Source organism: Neoarius graeffei, chromosome 17 (assembly GCF_027579695.1).
Source record: "Neoarius graeffei isolate fNeoGra1 chromosome 17, fNeoGra1.pri, whole genome shotgun sequence".
NCBI lineage: Eukaryota > Metazoa > Chordata > Actinopteri > Siluriformes > Ariidae > Neoarius > Neoarius graeffei.
In genome coordinates, this window is record NC_083585.1 from 22,202,080 (window position 1) to 22,221,401 (window position 19,322).

The window sequence follows — 19,322 nt, forward strand, 5'->3', positions numbered from 1 at the left end:
GCTAATCCGGATCTGTCTTAAACCCGTGAAGCAAATGAAATGAAAGGCAAAGAGCTGGTGAGGAAATACTGTGTCCTAGTTTGGAGTGGAAGTGGTTTGGAGTGATTTGTATTGAAAATGCGTGACATAAGCATTAATTAAAAAAAAAGTAACATTGTAAAATATTATTCAAGGTAAAGTTTCATTGCATTTCACATGACTATAAATAAGAAATGGGTTAGTACGAGTCAGTTATGCTTGAATATCTATAAAAATGTGTAGAAGTATTGTTGTAGTAATTGAGTCCGGTTTCAAGAGCACTTTTTGAAGGTCTTGTCTTGGAATCGACCACCTTTTTACTCAGTCTTGTCTCAGTCTCAGACACTGAGGACCCGGTGAAATGTTGTCCCATTCTTGCTTGATATACAATTTCAGTTGCTCAACAGTTTGGGGTCTCCTTTGTTGCATTTTGCACTTCATAATGCACCATACGGTATATTTAAATGGACTGCAGGCAGGCCAGTTTAGCACCCGGACTCTTTTACTACAGAGCCATGCAGTTTTAATCTGTGCAGAAAGCGGTTTGGCATTGTCTTGCTGAAAGAAGGAAGGCCTTCCCTGAAAAAGATTTTGTCTGCATGGTAGCATATTGCTCTGAAACGTGTATATATCATTCAGCATTAATGATGCCTTATTAGATTTTATTTCAAGACCACAATTGTAGGGATTTCTTGAACTTGCCTGTGCATTGTCTGATTTATTTGTGAACACCTTTACTGTGACTAGATGTAAAATTTCCTGCTTCAAATCCAACCAGTAACGTGACTCATTGCTAATTTGAAATTTCCGTTAACAGCCGTCACCCCTCGTAGTATAATAACGTCAACAGGTTCTGTGTTCGAGCTTGTGTTTTAGAGGCAGCTTGAATATTGAAGACAAATGAGTTAGTCTTTTGATATCACTTTAAAAGGCTGTATGTTTGCATGTGGTGTTTATATGGTTAACCGACTTCTTTTTTTTTCCCACTGTTTCCACAGATTTTCCAAAAAGGCAATCAGGTAAGTGAGTCATTTCTAATGAGATTTGCATGTCTGGTTTCACCAACTTTTTTTTTTTTCCATGGAGAAAAGGCCTGGCTGAGGCACATGAAGGAATGTCAGGCTGTTTAGTGAGCGAGCACCATATAGAGACCCTCAGTGATACAGGCAGCCACAAAAGGCCTCTTTTGCAGAGTTGCTCATCTCTGACTGCCTCAGAGAACAAGGAGCTTTCACAGAGACCGCTAGATCAGGGTTTACGAAACAGGCCAGTGCATTGACAGAGACCTCTGTTTACTACATATGAGGTCTGTGCAACACTGTCTCTCACCCCCAATCCTTCCCTAATAATAATAATAATAATAATAATAATAATAGTTCCAACTTGTATAGCGTCTTTCTCACACCGAAAGTCACTTTACAATTACAATTACAAAAAAAAAGTCACCAAAAGAGGGTCAGGATATAATTCCAGTGGCATGGCTGCCCACAGTCCCACCAAAAGATGCATGAAGGTATGTCCCACACCACCTGCACAGCCACTGTGACGCCAGCGGGCAACATCACTTGGAACACCACACCATGGATCCACAAACCAAGCACAGAAGCACCGCCACACAGAGCACTGGACAACCCTGATGTTAAAAAGAGCAACAAGCTCACTGCAGTCCATAGCATGGAGCACAGGCATCACCCATGGCGAACCAAGGCCTCAAGAGAACCAACGCCCAAAACTGGGTCCGGAGCTACACCACAACCGGCAGACAAAAACGTTCAAAAAAAGAAACAAATATGAAACTCTACAATCACAAAAAGAAAAAAAAGGGGGGGGGGGAGCTCCGGCGAGAAGTGGCAGCCAAAATGCACACAGCGTACTCCTTAACCAGAAACCTACAGGAATTGGATCCTGTTCAAGCAGTTATACATTTTATAATGAGCTGAGATGCTTCTGTTTCCCAAGATGTAAACAAATTTGTAATTTGAACCACATTTCATGGAGTCTGTTACTAAACATGAATGAATCCACGTGGTAAACGTATTTCGCAGTGGGATCCAGTGCACTCCTGTATTAAAAAAAGTCAAGTTCATTTGTATAGCGCTTTTAACAATAGATATTGTCGCAAAGCAGCTTTACAGAATTTGAATGACTTTAAACATGAGCTAATTTTATCCCTAATCTATCCCCGATGATCAAGCCTGTGGCGACGGTGGCAAGGAAAAACTCCCTCAGACGACATGAGGAAGAAACCTCGAGAGGAACCAGACTCAAAAGGGAACCCATCCTCATCTGGGCGACAACAGACAACATGACAATAACATTAACAGTTTTAACATGAAGTCAGTTTCGTTGATAACACTTCATTGATGGAAACTCGAGTGCAAAACTGTCCATGACAACTACAGTCCTAAAGTTAGCAAGTCAGCTGTAGTCCTCAGCCACAAAAGCATTACTGTAAGTGAACAAACATGGAATAAACATAGCCTCTCTCTCTCTCTCTGTCCTATGAACTTCATATTTGTCTGCCCACTCCAGCCTGCACTCAGGCTTTGGTTTAACCCTCAGCACATTTTCCCCTGAGAAACAAGCTAAGGGCTGGTTTATCCTTTATACTTCTGTCTCAAAGCAAGTTAAATATTTGTCCTTTGATGCAGAGAAGAGGTTTATGGGTAAGCGTGGCATACAGAGGCGTACGTACACAGCTCCAGAACCCTAACAGCACATATTTACAACCCCAAGTCCAAAAAAGTTGGGACGCTGTGTAAACTGTAAATAAAAACAGAATGCGATGATTTGCAAATCATGGAAACCCAATATCTCATCTCATTATCTGTAGCCGCTTTATCCTGTTCTACAGGGTCGCAGGCAGGCTGGAGCCTATCCCAGCTGACTACGGGCGAAAGGCGGGGTACACCCTGGACAAGTCGCCAGGTCATCACAGGGCTGACACATAGACACAGACAACCATTCACACTCACATTCACACCTACGCTCAATTTAGAGTCACCAGTTAACCTAACCTGCATGTCTTTGGACTGTGGGGGAAACCGGAGCACCCGGAGGAAACCCACGCGGAGTTTTAATATGTGCAGACAGCGGTTTGGTATTGTCTTGCTGAAAGAAAGAAGGCCTTCCCTGAAAATGATTTTGTCTGGATGGCAGCATGTTGCTTTGAAACGTGTTTATATCATTCAGCATTAATGATGCCTTCCCAGATGTACAAGCTACCCATGTAATGCGCACTAATGCACCCTCATACCATCACAGTTGCTGGCTTTTGAACTGTGCACTGATAACCAGCCGGATGGTCCCTCTCCTCTTTAGCCTGGAGGACGTGGTGTCCATGATTTCTAAAAAGGATTTCTAATTTTGATTCGTCAGACCTCGGGACAGTTTTCCACTTCGCCTCAGTCCATCGTAAAAGAGCTCGGGCCCAGAGAAGGTGGCGGTGTTTCTGGATGTTGTTTATATCTGGTTTTAACTTGCATTTGTGGATGCAGTAATTAACCGTTTTCGCAGATGATGGTTTTCTGAAGTGTTCCTGAGCCCATACAGTGATTTCCACTACAGACACGTGTCTGCTTTTAATGCAGTGTCTCCTGAGGGCCTGAAGATCACAGGCATCCAATGTCAGTTTTCAGCCTTGTCTCTTGCATACAGAGATTTCTCCAGATTCTCTGAACCTTTCAATGATATTATGGACCATAGATGATGTGATTCACAAATTCTTTGCAGTTTTACATTGAGGAACGTCCTTCTTAAATTGTTGCACTGTTTGCCCATGCAGTCTTTCACAGAGTGGTGAACACCTCCCCATCTTTACTTCTGAGAGACTCCGCCTCTCTGGGATGCTCTTTTTATACCCAATCATGTTACTGACCTGTTGCTAATTAACCTAATGAGTTTTTTTTTTTAGCATTACACAACTTTTTCAATCTTTTGTTCCCCCTGTCCCAACTTTTCTAAAACGTGTTGCTGACATCAAATTCGAAATTGAGCATAAATTTTTCAAAAAACAATAAAATTTCTCAGTTTCAATATTTGTTTTCTTTGTACCATTTCCATGATTTGCAAATCTTCACATTCTGTTTTTGTTGATGTTTTGCACAGTGTCCCAACTTTGTAAGAACTGGGGTTGTACATTGGCTAATTCTTTTTTAACCCACACTTTCCACACTCGTCTTTTTCCCTCAGTATGTACCGTAATGATGTATCATGCGACGATAAATCATAGTACAAGTTTATGAAGATTCATATCATGGCTGCGTGATCTGTTTTTCTGAGCTGTAATTGTATTGTTTATCCAGCAAAGTGCACAATAGCATACAATAGAGAGAATGCACATGTCATGCGTAGGGAAGTAACGCAGCTCTAATGTCATAAGAAAACACAAAAAACAGATCTAAAAGGGGAAGGAGCTGTTGTGTGATTGACTGTACAAATCGATCCAACAAGAAATCCCAGCCCTCTTTTTACAGACTGCTGAAAGCTAAAGAAAAGAGATGCAAATGGAGGTGTTTGTTTTATGCTTACTAATGTTCATAAATGGCTATTAAGAAAAGGCTTATTTATTATTAACCTTTTTCATTTTTAATAAAGGGAATATTTTCGATCAAAGGCTACTATATTTTACTCCAACCTTGTACAAATGTTTGTAAATTATTGTTCAAAGAAGAGGGGTTTTTAATTTTATTTAACAAAAGGAATATTTAAAGCTAGACCACCTTTCAGATTTTTCAAGTGTAGGTTGTAAAAAGAATTTTTCCCAACACCTAATTATTTTTGTTTAGTGGACCGAAAGCTATGAATTTGAATCACAGACTTCCAATTTAATTAGTTTGTTTTAAAAATAGAATAATTAATGAATTTAAGGCCACATGGCCCTAAATTCTCTGCTATTTTTTCCTGCTTCACCATGACCCAATACAAGATACTACGTCATGCATGGCATGGTGGGCTTTCCCCGTTCGCACAAGGCATTGTGAGATACAAATTTGAAACAGGGGAGAAAAATGGAGGATGTGAGTGTGCGAATGAAACGTGAAAGACCGACTACAGTAACGGAAAGCAAGCGAGAAGAAAAGACGTTATGTTATATACGAAGGAAAGGAAACACAGGACCAAACTAATAAATATCGGCGCTCAGCGAGCACCTCGGTGTGATCAGCTGTTCGTTTAGAGACAGAATGATGGAACTGTCAGTAAACGCTCAAAGGTAAACCTGTGCATGCGCACACACACACGGACTTCCTCTGTCTGCACGTTATTTGCTCGGGAATCCCCTCAAATTAAATAACTTCCCAGCCACAGAATGGCCTGATATTTTGTGAGATGTTACAGAAATAAACATATATCACCATGACCACATTTCAGAAGGAACTAAATGTAACTGATTTTATGAAATCGAAAGGGTTTTAAATATAAGAAAATAAATGTTGCATTTTTATTTTTTGGGAAATAAATTTTTCTTCATTTAATTTTTTTTTCAAAAATATTGTGACAAAATCGAATCAGGAACCCAGCATCGTGAATCGAATTGAATCGTGAACTGGCTGAATCTTAATGTTTACTTTTTCCTGTAGAAAAAATCTAAACATGTCGAACTGTTTAATCCTCTCTGGTCCACTTGAACCCAAAATGGCATGCTATCAGTGATGTATGAGCTGTTTATGAACTCGTGATTCTCCTCCACTACTTTTCTTCCTCTCTATTCATTCTGCAGTAAAATGTGAGCCAGACACTGATATGACCACCCACACGCGTCGCCCTTTTTTTAATTTTATGACGCCTTACATGTTTGCTTCTTGTTCTGTTCAGTTCAATGAATGACAGGACATGACTGTGCTGCCCCCTGACCCTCCACCCCATTCCTGTGTTTGCAGAACCAATAGCATTCTCAGCAGAGATCACCCTCCGGATAAAAAGCCCAAAAGCGACAAGGCTTCCATTCCTCCTGCACAAGACTTTGACTCTACAGGTAAACTTTTCTATCTCTCCGTCTTTCTTTTTTACCCCTCGCTCCGCTTTTAGCTTTTCCCGCCCTTTTCACAGATCCAAATGAGCCGTGTTTGGTCAGGCTGGAAAAGTGTGCACTGTGTGTGGTTTTACGCGGGGAACTGAAGTGCTCTGTGCTTCTCACATTACCGCTGAGCTCTCAGAATGGCAACGGTTGTCGTCTGTTCAAGGCCCAGACGCAGAGTCGTTGCCGAAGCGCTGACTCAAACAGTGGTGCGATTCAGCCTTCCTGACCAGAAACTATGCAGATGTTCCTGGCCCTGTTTATTGGCAGTGAGAAGACATTCTCAGAGACGGGAGACACCTTTTTTTCATCAGCTACTGCTGAGCAGAGGAGAGGTTTCATGCACGTCTTTGATGTGGTGTTTCTGCTGAATCACAGCGTACCAAGCGTTGTTTAAAGTGCGAGTCTTACGAAAATGACATCACCCCTGGAAATTATACCTTATAAAACTAGACGAGTTAAATAGTTCACTGTCAAAATTGTATTTTAATATGAGACCAGGAACATGTTCTGTTTAGTTGGTAAAGTTTGGCTCTTTGAGTCCACCATTGCACGAATGCATTCCTGGTACGTTATTGTGAATTCAAAGGAAGTGACATCATACGCGCAACTGTTGAAAGTTCACGACGTTTCTGGCTTTGTCTGTTTTGCAAAGTGTAGCATGTTTAAATTTTTTTTAAAATTATTTTTATTCCAAAACAAAATTAAAGCCAAAGCATGTCTCCTGAGACTGAGGTGTGTCATTCAAGGCTGTTCAAGTGTAGCCGATTAGGGGGGGAAAAAGGCGGAATTTCGATCCATTATAGCCCAAAGTCGGCGGGACACTTACTGAATGAATGGATTCAATTTGTACGGATAAAGAGGGGTAACTTCAAGTCGACAGGCGATTTGGTGTCTGCTCCATACCTTCTGAAAAAGATAAATTTGTGAGGCAAATTCACATAGAAGGATTTGAGCGACGTCTGGTATGCAGAGCCGTTCCTACCATCTGGAAACCAGAGGTGGACAAAGTACCCAACTTCGTTACTTAAGTCAAAGTACAGATCCAACTAGTCGAATGTTACTCCGATACAAGTGAAAGTTGTCCAGTCAAATGTTTACTTACGTTAAAGTCCTGAAGTACTTGCTTTTAAAAAAACTTACAGTTGTGCTCAGAAGTTTACATACAGTGACATGAATGTCATCTTGGATATGAATGTCATGGCAGTATTTGGGCTTTCAGTCATTTCTTTGAACTGTTCTTTTTCTGTGGCAGAATGATTGTACAGCATAAAGCTTTAATTAAAAAAAACACACTGGAATTTGGTGCACAAGGTTTAATTTTCTTTGGGTTTTCTGAAATCAACACAGGGTCAAAACTATACATACAGCACACTTAATATTTGGGAAAAATGTCTCTTCGCAAGATTCACCTTGACCAAACATTTTTGTTTACCATGAACAAGCTTCTGGCAGAATTCTGGTTGGATATTTCATGACTCTTCATGGTCGAATTGGTAGAGTTCAATTGATTATCATTATTATTATTTTTTTTTTTCTTGGCATGGACTCGACTTATAAGCACGGTTCATATATTTTCAATAGGGTTGAAATCAGGACTTGTTTTAAACTTAAAGCTCAACACCACAACCAGCTCTGATGCGTGTTTGGGTTCATTGTCCTGTTGTAACTCCCAAGTCCCAAGTCGTGTTCAAGTTTCTGATGGTTTATGCTGAAGAATTCTGAGGTAGTCCAACTTCTTCATTATTCCATCCACTTTGTGCAATGAAGCAGTTCCACTGGCAGCAAAACAGCCCCAGAGCATGATGATCCTACCACCACCACCAGCTGGTACAGTGTTCCTCTGTACATGGTGGTCATTGTGACCAAACAACTCAATCTTTGTCTCATCCAACCATATAGCTTTCCTCCAGAAGGCTTTTTCTTTGTCCATGTGGTCAGCTTCAAACTTTAGTTAAGCTTGAAGGTGTCAATTTTGGAGCAGGGGGTTATTTCTTGGACAGCAGCCTCTTAGTCCATGGTGATCTGAACTGTACACAGTGGTCCATCAGCTTCCAGTTCATGGCAGGGCTGTGCCATGGTGGTTGCCAGGTTGTTCCTGACCATCCAAACCAATTTCCTTTCAGCTGAGGGTGACAGTTTGGGTTTTCTTGAAGCAAAGTGGCTTGGCAAAGTGACTGCACCTCACAATAACTTGCATACAATTGTTTGAACTGATCTTGGAATTTGTAGTTGTTTAGAAATGGCTCCAAGAGACATTCTGGAGTTGTGTATATCTGTGATCCTCTTTCTCAGATCTGCACTGAGCTCCTTGGACTTTCCCATTTTACTGTGTGTTGGTCAATCCAGTGAGTGCTGTAAACAAACCCTTTTTATGAAGGCACAGAGAAGCTACCAGCTGTAGTCAATCATAATCACTAACAGGAAGTTAAGAGACCTCGGCAAGATAAGAGACATTTTGGAATTTTCAGCACCTCTGAATTAATAATCTAAGTGAGTGTATGTATAATTTTGACCCTGTGTTGATTTCAGAAAACCCAAAGAAAATTAAGACTTGTGCACCAAGTTCTAGTGTTTTTTTTAATTAAAGCTGTATGCTGTACAATCATTCTGCCACAGAAAAAGAACAGTTCAAAGAAATGACTGAAAGCCCAAATATTGCCATGACATTCATATCCAAGATGACATTCATGTCACTGTATGTAAACTTCTGACCATAACTGTAAGTATTAAAAGTCCATTTTCTGTCAGCACATTGTTATATTATTGCCACAACGCTTCCAATACCTAATGCCTCTGAAGCAATCTACTGGATTTACTGACTCACTCGTAGAACCTGTAGAGCTGAAGCTCCACCTGACGCTAGCAAATGCTTTTCAAACTCGAAATCATATTGGGTAGCTAGCGTTACTAGAAAAGAAAGATTTCTCCAGTACATTCTGTTTATTTGGCAAGATTATGCTGAAACATATTTCTGAAAGGACTTCAGATAAGTTAACGTTATTCATGTTAGCGTAACTCCATTTTTACGTACTAACTCATGGTGAACACATTAACTAGCTATGTGTAAACGTTAGCCATGGACAAGGCGATGGCAACTCGGCAGGCAAATCCGTAGAAAGTATTTTGACTAACCAGACTCCATAACTATTGCAACGTTATCGCTAGCTCTAAAAGCACAAACTTTCTCTTGGAATAAAACGTTTATATACTTTAATATGCTTCCGCAGGTTGGACGTCGAGTTTTTGTAGGCCGTGATGTGGTTTGTTTTCAGCAAACAAAGCAAACGTTTAAAACGAAACGAATATTTAATCCTTTCAGAAAACTGAAACATGGGTTCATGGGTAATGAGTGCGTGCTTCCCCAAAAGAACGGCCTCCTTCCATTCTGCCGTCAACTGATCGTGTTCAAATAGTAAAATAGTTAATTTCCACTTGCCCCCTATTTTGCGAGTACTACTTTTTTTTTAAGGAAAACCATAAAATAGTTGTGAATTGCAACATAAAATGAAGATCACACATTGAGTTGAAGTTTGGTTATTGATTTAAGTTTATTATTAAGTTTGATTCTTGGTTACTTTTTACTTGTAACGGACAATAAAAATTTGATCTAAAATAGTTTTTCCTGCCTTAGTCGAATTATTTCCATTTCACATGCATGCAGCTGTTGTAAAGTTCAGTGTGTTTGTGTAGAACTCTCTCAGACTGTAGGTCCGTTACTCCATAATGTAGAAATCACAAAATAGAAATCTGTAACAAAGTTTGTATGAAGAAAACAGTAGGGTGCCAAAACTTTTGAACAGTACTGTGTTTGAGAATATTTATATATCGGGGTTTTTTTTTTTTTTGTTATATCATCCGTGTCTAGGTTAAAAAAAAAAAACCTGTGCTGCGTCATGAGAGACAGGATAATGTTTGAGGTTAAAAATTATTGTTTATTGTGTAGGTTGTCTGTGTTTTCTGCAGACCTGGCAACCTGTAAGCTGGTAAGCTGGTCTGTCATGATGCAGCGTGGGATTATTATTATTATTATTTTTTTAAATAAACCTAGAGGTGAATGATAAAAAAAAAAAATATATATATATATATATATATATATATATATATATATATATATATATATATATCAGACTGTGTTCCTCTGATAACAGAAACAAAGCTCCGGCTCTCTCTGCTCTTAATCTGTTCTGTTCTTTCAGGATTTATCGCACATGTCGTTCCTTGTTGAGGTTTCTATGCCCGAGTTGTAAATACAATCGTGAATTTCTCTGAAGTTTTCAGGCTGAGCTCCTCTCCTTGTATTCTTTAACCACTCATTTCCTCGCTGTTCTTGAAGCATTTGCTTCTATTTGTTAACATTTTTCTTGATGGCGGGGAGACGGAGATGCCTTTTATCCATTTCTCTGTTTGAACAAACAAAAACAGCACAAAAATTAGCCATATTGAAGACCGATTAAACCTTGCTTGCATGAAAGACAGTGTCTGTCTGACCCCAGCTATAATTATCAGGTGATGCGTGACGTCAATGACAAGGGGTCTATAAACAGTACACGTACCATATTACAACAGCGGGGGGATATAAAATAACTCGCAAAGCAGTAAATGAAACCGAGACGAAGAAAACAGCCAAGACATGATGGCGCATACGTAGTGAGGGACGCTTTTAGGAACTGAAATAAAAGATCAAAAAGCGTAATTTTTGTGGTGCTAGTTCGTAATATATGCCCATTCCAACTTGCCTGGTCGGGCATGTCGGGGACACTTGCCCGAATGCATGTTTCACTTGCCCCGGGCAATCGGGCAGTCCTTAATGTCGAGGCCTGGATACGAAGTTGACCTTGATAACTTGTTTTAGTTCTTAATAATATAAATATTTTAAATATTCGTCTTATATATATTTATTGATCTAGATTTTGTCAGTGTATATTTTGTTGGAAAATCTGTATTGTAAAATAAACTTTGTTTTGTAAAAAAAATTGTCATCTTTGTAAAGAAGAGAAGGGAAGAGGAAGAGAATGAATTTCTCTTCTTGTAAAGAAAAAAAAGGGAAAAATCTGTTTTGTATAAAATTTCCTATAGAAGCTTTGTTGTTTTAGATATTATATTTAGATATTTGTATTTACAAACCCGCCTTCATGGATAACTTCAGTCACTTCTGATCATATCACAAATTTAACTGACTGTCGGTCATTACGCGTTTGCCGACTTAATTAACCAGGGTTAATTATGTCTCTTACCCTGGTTGACGTGTTTTGCCGACTACAATAAGAGCGGAATCTATTTCTAAAAACTTACTCACATTATTAAAAGTCCATTTGATATCACAGATTACTGTTTTCATATGTATTTGACTGATAAAGCTACAAAGTCTGTAACCAAAAAAAGACCAATTTCAATGAGAAAAATGAGAATCATGTCTCCTTAGTAACCAGTTGCAGTATGTAAACAGACAAAAGAAACTTGCACTAAAGTATCCTAGAATGAATGGCAATTAAATAAAAGTGCAATGTAAATGTTCAGGAATGACAAAACAACCAAAATCTAAAATGTAAGTAGAAAAGTCTGCTAGCACAAGTCTGTTAGCATAAGTCTGTTAGCACAAGTCTAAGTCTGTTAGCACAAGTCTAAAGTCTATTAGCACAAGTCTGTTAGCACAAGTCTAAAGTCTGTTAGCACAAGTCTGTTAGCACAAGTCTGTTAGCACAAGTCTAAAGTCTGTTAGCACAAGTCTGTTAGCACAAGTCTAAGTCTGTTAGCACAAGTCTAAAATCTGTTAGCACAAGTCTGTTAGCACAAGTCTAAGTCTGTTAGCACAAGTCTAAGCCTGTTAGCACAAGTCTAAAGTCTGTTAGCACAAGTCTGTTAGCACAAGTCTAAAGTCTGTTAGCACAAGTCTGTTAGCACAAGTCTAAAGTCTGTTAGCACAAGTCTGTTAGCACAATTCTGTTAGCACAAGTCTGTTAGCACAAGTCTGTTAGCACAAGTCTAAAGTCTGTTAGCACAAGTCTGTTAGCACAAGTCTAAAGTCTGTTAGCACAAGTCTCTTAGCACAAGTCTAAAGTCTGTTAGCACAAGTCTAAAGTCTGTTAGCACAAGTCTGTTAGCACAAGTCTAAAGTCTGTTAGCACAAGTCTGTTAGCACAAGTCTAAAGTCTGTTAGCACAAGTCTGTTAGCACAAGTCTAAAGTCTGTTAGCACAAGTCTGTTAGCACAAGTCTAAAGTCTGTTAGCACAAGTCTGTTAGCACAAGTCTAAGTCTGTTAGCACAAGTCTAAAGTCTGTTAGCACAAGTCTAAAGTCTGTTAGCACAAGTCTGTTAGCACAAGTCTAAAGTCTGTTAGCACAAGTATGTTAGCACAAGTCTAAATCTGTTAGCACAAGTCTGTTAGCACAAGTCTAAGTCTGTTAGCACAAGTCTGTTAGCACAAGTCTAAAGTCTGTTAGCACAAGTCTGTTAGCACAAGTCTAAAGTCTGTTAGCACAAGTCTGTTAGCACAAGTCTAAAATCTGTTAGCACAAATCTGTTAGCATAATTCTGTTAGCACAAGTCTAAAGTCTGTTAGCACAAGTCTGTTAGCACAAGTCTAAAATCTGTTAGCACAAATCTGTTAGCATAATTCTGTTAGCACAAGTCAAAGTCTGTTAGCACAAGTCTGTTAGCACAAGTCTAAGGCTACGTTCACACTGCAGGCTGAAGTGACTCAAATCCGATCTTTTCGCCCATATGTGACCTGTATCCGATCTTTTATTGACAATATGAACGACACAGATCCGATTTTTTCAAATCCGACCCAGGCCGTTTGGATATGTGGTGCTAATTCCGATTCCTATCCGCTCTTTTCATATGCGACTTCAGTCTGAACCGCCAGGTCGCATTCATCCGACTTACACGTCATCAACAAGCCACAAACGTCACTATTCTGCGCTGAAGTAGGCGGCGGGTCTCTCAAAAAAAGTTACAACAACATGGTGCATAATCACGGGCGCAGATAGAGGGGGGGACGAGTCATATTTAAATTCACCTCGTTCGGTCCCCCCTACTTATAGGGAGGAAAAAACGTCTATGCTGTCTTTCTTTGCATAAGGCAAACCTCACGGAAAAATCAAAAGACTAATTACCATTCGGTTTATTGAGGTGCACAGCAGTGTATACATATAGTTGCAACAACTCACATAAAACAAAACAAAGACTGATATTCGGTTGGTTGAGCTGCGCAGACTGCACAGGTTGCGAGCTCGAGCTTGGTTGCTATGGTTACTAACAACAAGTTTGACAGGCATATCGGGGTTGGGGTTGGTTTGCTGGCAGCTTTGTCCCCCCCAGTTTTTTGTCCCCCCCAGTTCAAAAAACGTATCTGCGCCCCTGTGCATGACATCAATGCGAGGGACGCTTCGGGCTGTGAAGGTTCTGAATCTTCTCAATGGAAGGACGCAGAGGTTAGGGAGCTGATTTCCATTTGGGGGGATACAGCTATTCAAGCTAGATTGGATGGGTCATACCGCAACCGGGCGGTTTTACTTCCGTAAACACTGGCCATGCTCACTGCGTGTGACGTCGTCGTATCCTGCAATGCGCATGCGGAACACTTTTAGGTCGCTTTTCATTCATACTGAGGATCACATACAAGTTGCATATATTTGTTAATGTGAACGACCTCACAAAAAAATCGGATTTCACAAAAAAATCGGAATTGAGCATTAAGCCTTGCAGTGTGAATGTAGCGCAAGTCTGTTAGCACAAGTCTGTTAGCACAAGTCTAAAGTCTGTTAGCACAAGTTTGTTAGCACAAGTCTAAAGTCTGTTAGCACAAGTCTGTTAGCACAAGTCTAAAGTCTGTTAGCACAAGTCTGTTAGCACAAGTCTGTTAGCACAAGTCTGTTAGCACAAGTTTGTTAGCACAAGTCTAAAGTCTGTTAGCACAAGTCTGTTAGCACAAGTCTAAAGTCTGTTAGCACAAGTCTAAAGTCTGTTAGCACAAGTCTGTTAGCACAAGTTTGTTAGCACAAGTCTAAAGTCTGTTAGCACAAGTCTGTTAGCACAAGTCTAAAGTCTGTTAGCACAAGTCTGTTAGCACAAGTCTGTTGCACAAGTCTAAAGTCTGTTAGCACAAGTCTGTTAGCACAAGTCTAAAGTCTGTTAGCACAAGTCTGTTAGCACAAGTTTGTTAGCACAAGTCTAAAGTCTGTTAGCACAAGTTTGTTAGCACAAGTCTAAAGTCTGTTAGCACAAGTTTGTTAGCACAAGTCTAAAGTCTGTTAGCACAAGTCTGTTAGCACAAGTCTAAAGTCTGTTAGCACAAGTCTGTTAGCACAAGTCTGTTAGCACAAGTCTAAAGTCTGTTAGCACAAGTCTGTTAGCACAAGTCTAAAATCTGTTTGCACAAGTCTAAGTCTGTTAGCACAAGTCTATCGTCTCTTTTGTTTATGGGATCGTTTCCAAAAAAATGAAATTAATGTCTTCCAACTTCTTAAATCGTGTGCATTTTTAGTGGCACCTGCAGTTTAATTGATTATCAAGGGTTTTTCCCCCCCAAGTTTAATTATTTCACTTTCTTGTCTTTAGAAGTCACAGCAGTTATCTAAAATGTAAATAGCTGAATAAAATAATTGAAATAGCTGTACAGTTTTCCTTTCTTTCAACCTTTTTTGTTTTGTAAAAAATGAAACTAAAGCACAAAGAAAAAGCTCTCTTTAAACTCTTATCCTGTAAATTTCGCTTGACTTCTCATTCTTTATCAAATCAGCAATTTGGAAATAATAAATATGATATAATTTAAGCTGAGCACTTTCAGTAAAAACAAAACAAACCTGGAAGTTGGCTGTAGCGGTGTACTGGGTCAGAGGACGTGCTGCGTTAAATAATTTGGAGGGAGGATTGGTGACGAACAGACGGGCTCCATCAAACATGGCGGAGTGGGGAAATACAATCGCTTGTTTTCGATCGGGATCTCGGCGACTTTCATAAAAAAATCCATCTTTAAACATGATCAGTAAGTGTTCATAATAAAGACTGCGTTCTTGGAGCTTGTGCTGAAGAACTTAGTGTTGTGCTAAGAGACTTTTTTGTGCTAAATAACCGTAAACCACACATGCAGCGCCACCGACCAATAAATCGCTGCGATCTAACAATGGTGGACAAGCTTTTAGTGATTTTTGGAACAGGATTCAGACCTCAGATGCAACAAAAAAATTTTTAGAACCAATTTTTTATTTATCGGTGAACTCGACAACCTATTTGAGCACATCACAGACAGAAAACCTGGGATTTTATGATGTCGTTTTCATAAGACTGGCACTTTAACGATTATATGATGAAGAGAAATGGGTTTTCCGTGTAGAGCTGTCAAAGAAGCACGTTTGTAAAAAAAAAAAATAATAATAATTATGGTGGTGAAAGGATGAATTTTACCACCTCCAAGTCTTTTCCCATATTTTTTTTTCCTGTAATTGTTTCCTGAAGGAGTTTTCTGTGGAAGTACCCTTCATTCTTCATTTTGAAATGTCTCTCTTTGGAATCACTCGCTAAAGTGGCTTTACTCCATAGTGTAGTGCGAGGAAAATGTGCTTGTAATCAAGTGAAAGGATGGAAAATATTTCACCAGCCTAACATTCTTTCACTTCTTCTGCTTTGTCTGAACTTTGATGTTTTTTGAACAGGAATGATGCAGATGTTTCACCGTCACTGCAGTTTGTTGTTTTGTAAAATCCTCTAGTTCAGTCTTCAGTTTTTGAACCAAAAAAAAAACCTTTAAGGGCCCGGTCCCACAACACCGATAACTTTAACTACAACTATGACTACAGATGAGCTCCAGTCTGGAGCAGAAGCACCACAACTATAATCCCGACTATACAGTAATATCGCTTGGTGCTGCCACTCAGGGAAATAAACACATGCAATATAGGAAGTTTTTTTTTTTTTCCAAGTAGTAGCACATTCATTCATCTCATCTCATTATCTCTAGCCGCTTTATCCTTCTACAGGGTCGCAGGCAAGCTGGAGCCTATCCCAGCTGACTATGGGCGAAAGGCGGGGTACACCCTGGACAAGTCGCCAGGTCATCACAGGGCTGACACATAGACACAGACAACCATTCACACTCACATTCACACCTACGCTCAATTTAGAGTCACCAGTTAACCTAACCTGCATGTCTTTGGACTGTGGGGGAAACCGGAGCACCCGGAGGAAACCCACGCGGACACGGGGAGAACATGCAAACTCCACACAGAAAGGCCCTCGCCGGCCACGGGGCTCGAACCCAGGACCTTCTTGCTGTGAGGCGACAGCGCTAACCACTACACCACCGTGCCGCCCTAGTAGCACATTATTCCGGTTCATACTGTACAGCTTGGGCTTCAAAACAACCCATGCACACACTCCGGTGGCTGATATAATATGGATCAGTCACGGATTACGGAAATATAATAAAAAATACAGAGTGATTACGGATTTTAATACGGATGCATCACGGATTCTAATAATTTACGGATCGGTCACGGACGTTTCATTATATTACAGATTAGTTACCGATTTCATACGGATGACGCGTCGTGGATAATAAATTAAGAAGTCGGAAACAATTAAATGTTTGGACTGCTGAAGTTCATAATTAAAATATCTTACCTGAATTTATATCTTTACTTTATTAATTTACTATTGATATTTCATGGTGGTGTAGTGGTTAGTGCTGTCGCCTCACAGCAAGAAGGTCCGGGTTCGAGCCCCGTGGCCGGCGAGGGCCTTTCTGTGCAGAGTTTGCATGTTCTCCCCGTGTCCGTGTGGGTTTCCTCCGGGTGCTCCGGTTTCCCCCACAGTCCAAAGACATGCAGGTTAGGTTAACTGGTGACTCTAAATTGAGCGTAGGTGTGAATGTGAGTGTGAATGGTTGTCTGTGTCTATGTGTCAGCCCTGTGATGACCTGGCGACTTGTCCAGGGTGTACCCCGCCTTTCGCCCGTAGTCAGCTGGGATAGGCTCCAGCTTGCCTGCGACCCTGTAGGACAGGATAAAGCAGCTAATGAGATGAGATGAGATATTTCATGGAATATATTACATATCCGTCAACTCTTTTACAGGCTTGTTGCAGTATTGTGGGCGTAGCAGTAAGGAAACACTGCGTATCAGCCCGATACGCTGAAAAGGCCTCGTTAGAACCCTGATATTAACGTAGAGCCAGGCCTGAGGATTACATTATAACATTTAGCCTCAGGGAAACTTTCTTCCAAATCGGAGGCTCACCATGTAATCTGGAATTAAACAATGTACAAGATTTGCAGACATTTAAAATTTCATGTACTTTTTTTTTTCAGATTTAACCTAATAATCATTTCAGCCTCGAATAAAAACAGCCCAGTGTTGTTTTTTGTATGTATGTGTGTGGTCTTTGTTCGTAAAAATAAAAATTGAATTCATGAAACCCTAGTTCTGACAGCGGGAGTGACTATACTTTAAAACATCATGGCGTATTTTGGTGTAATCCCATCTTTTGTCCTGCTGTTTTCATCGATGTTTGCAGCAGAGATTAGATTCAGTGTATGAATCTCAAAACATGTTATTAGAGCCTCAGATTGTATTGTGAAACTAATCCTGTTTCTGACTTGCTCAATCACAAGGTACCAACCCTTCTACTGTACGTTCTGACAGCAACTAGTGTTCACTGTTTTCATTCTCAGGTTTTTCTCGTGCTGCTGCTTATGTCAATGTATTCATACTTTCCAATTTACAATTCAGCCCTTTAATATTTCATTAGGTGTATCAGATGCTCGCTGGCTGTGCTGTGAAAATTGTGCATGCAGACGCTCATCTGAGTTTCCGAATCTGTCATTGCTTAACTCTTGAATATTTTCTATCGTGAATACTATAATTAAAAAGCTTATAATTTCTGCTTTCCAAAGAAATATATCTGGTTAAGATCTGTTCAGTACTTTGGGAGTAACAGCAGGTTGAAGTTGGTACAACAGAGTTCACTCTCTGCTTGCTGGACATCAGGAAACTGCCGATGATTTTCTTTTTGAGTCACGGGAAAGCGGTTAGGCGCTCTCTCTCTCTCTCGCTTCTGATCGGTTTCTGACTGGATTACTCGTCAGTATCAATCAGATAACTTTTATAGGGACGTTCTCTTGCTCTTACGGTTTCTGATGAAGGATTCAGCAAAATTTTCCGTCTGCTAGTTTTGATGTTCTGATTCACGGGAGACTTTGAAGTGAGTTCTCATAGCTTTACCTACTTATTTTTTCAAATCAAACCAATTCATGTAAATAAATAACTATTTAGAATATAACTGCAGTTGTTTTGATGAAAAATATTGAGATCTTAGTGGTCGGAATGAGATTTTAAAAACCGGAAGTCAGAAACGCGAGTGTCAATTTCGATTCAGTTAACTGGAATTGTTTATTGGATGTGGATCACACAGTTTTTTTTTTGCCTTGAAAGCTGTGAATATTATCATTTATATTCTTTCATATAAACACGAGTACGCCCTACTTTTGAGAAATACAAAGGCCCTACAGAGCACAAAGAGGGGATTAGAAATAAACTTTTATTACTTGTTTATTCTGATAGAGAACGGTAGATGTGAGACATTCAGTGCTTATTTATGCAGATTTTATCATTAACATTGATTTCTCCTTCTTTGTGATGTATAAATGAGAGTTAAGATCAGCTTTATATTGCACAAATAAAGCCATTTGGTGAAACTCTGAAGAAGAGAGTGTACCGATTTAATGTCTTTGACCTGATTAGCATAATTAATGCGAATTAAATACTATTTTGTATAAATTTGTTTTTACTAATTTTTAAACTTTGTATTCAGTATACAACCATTTTTGTTCCTGCCAATTTCCATGTAAATATATTGAAAAATAAAAAAAGTTATTTAGAAAAAAACATTTGATCTCATTGGTTAATGAGGCCCATTTTGGACCATGTGATCCTTCATGTTATGGAGTTTTTTAGTATCACTCCAGTATCCGTTAGCTCTAGGTCGCTGTTTTTCCACCTTTTTTTTTTTTTTTTCTAGAACAGATGGTAGACTGGTGTTGGTCACACGAGTTCAATAATTATTTTTCATTATAATCTTAGTACTTTTCCAGATTATTTGTACATGAAGACAGGAAAAATATTAGTTATTGCACCTTTAAGACGGTCAGTTCTGTGCAATAAAAATGTCTAAAGCTCAGTAGTTTGCTCTGGAACGTTTTTGCTAAAATAGACTTTTAATGAAGCCTGTCATCAGCATTTGTGTGGCAGCTTGGTGAAATGTTGACATTTTCCATTTTCTGTGGACAAA

At 39.5% G+C, this 19,322-nt stretch overlaps 1 protein-coding gene across 3 annotated transcripts in view; it reads left to right on the forward strand.

Moving 5' to 3' along the window:
- arhgef12a (Rho guanine nucleotide exchange factor (GEF) 12a) overlaps positions 1–19,322 on the forward strand; it is a 219,257-nt gene that overhangs the window by 74,504 nt on the left and 125,431 nt on the right. For all 3 annotated transcript variants that reach the window (XM_060943849.1, XM_060943848.1, XM_060943847.1), the window contains 2 exons: positions 1,017–1,037; positions 5,898–5,992. In XM_060943849.1, coding sequence (XP_060799832.1) covers positions 1,017–1,037; positions 5,898–5,992 — 116 coding nt within the window. The remainder of the gene's footprint in view (positions 1–1,016; positions 1,038–5,897; positions 5,993–19,322) is intronic.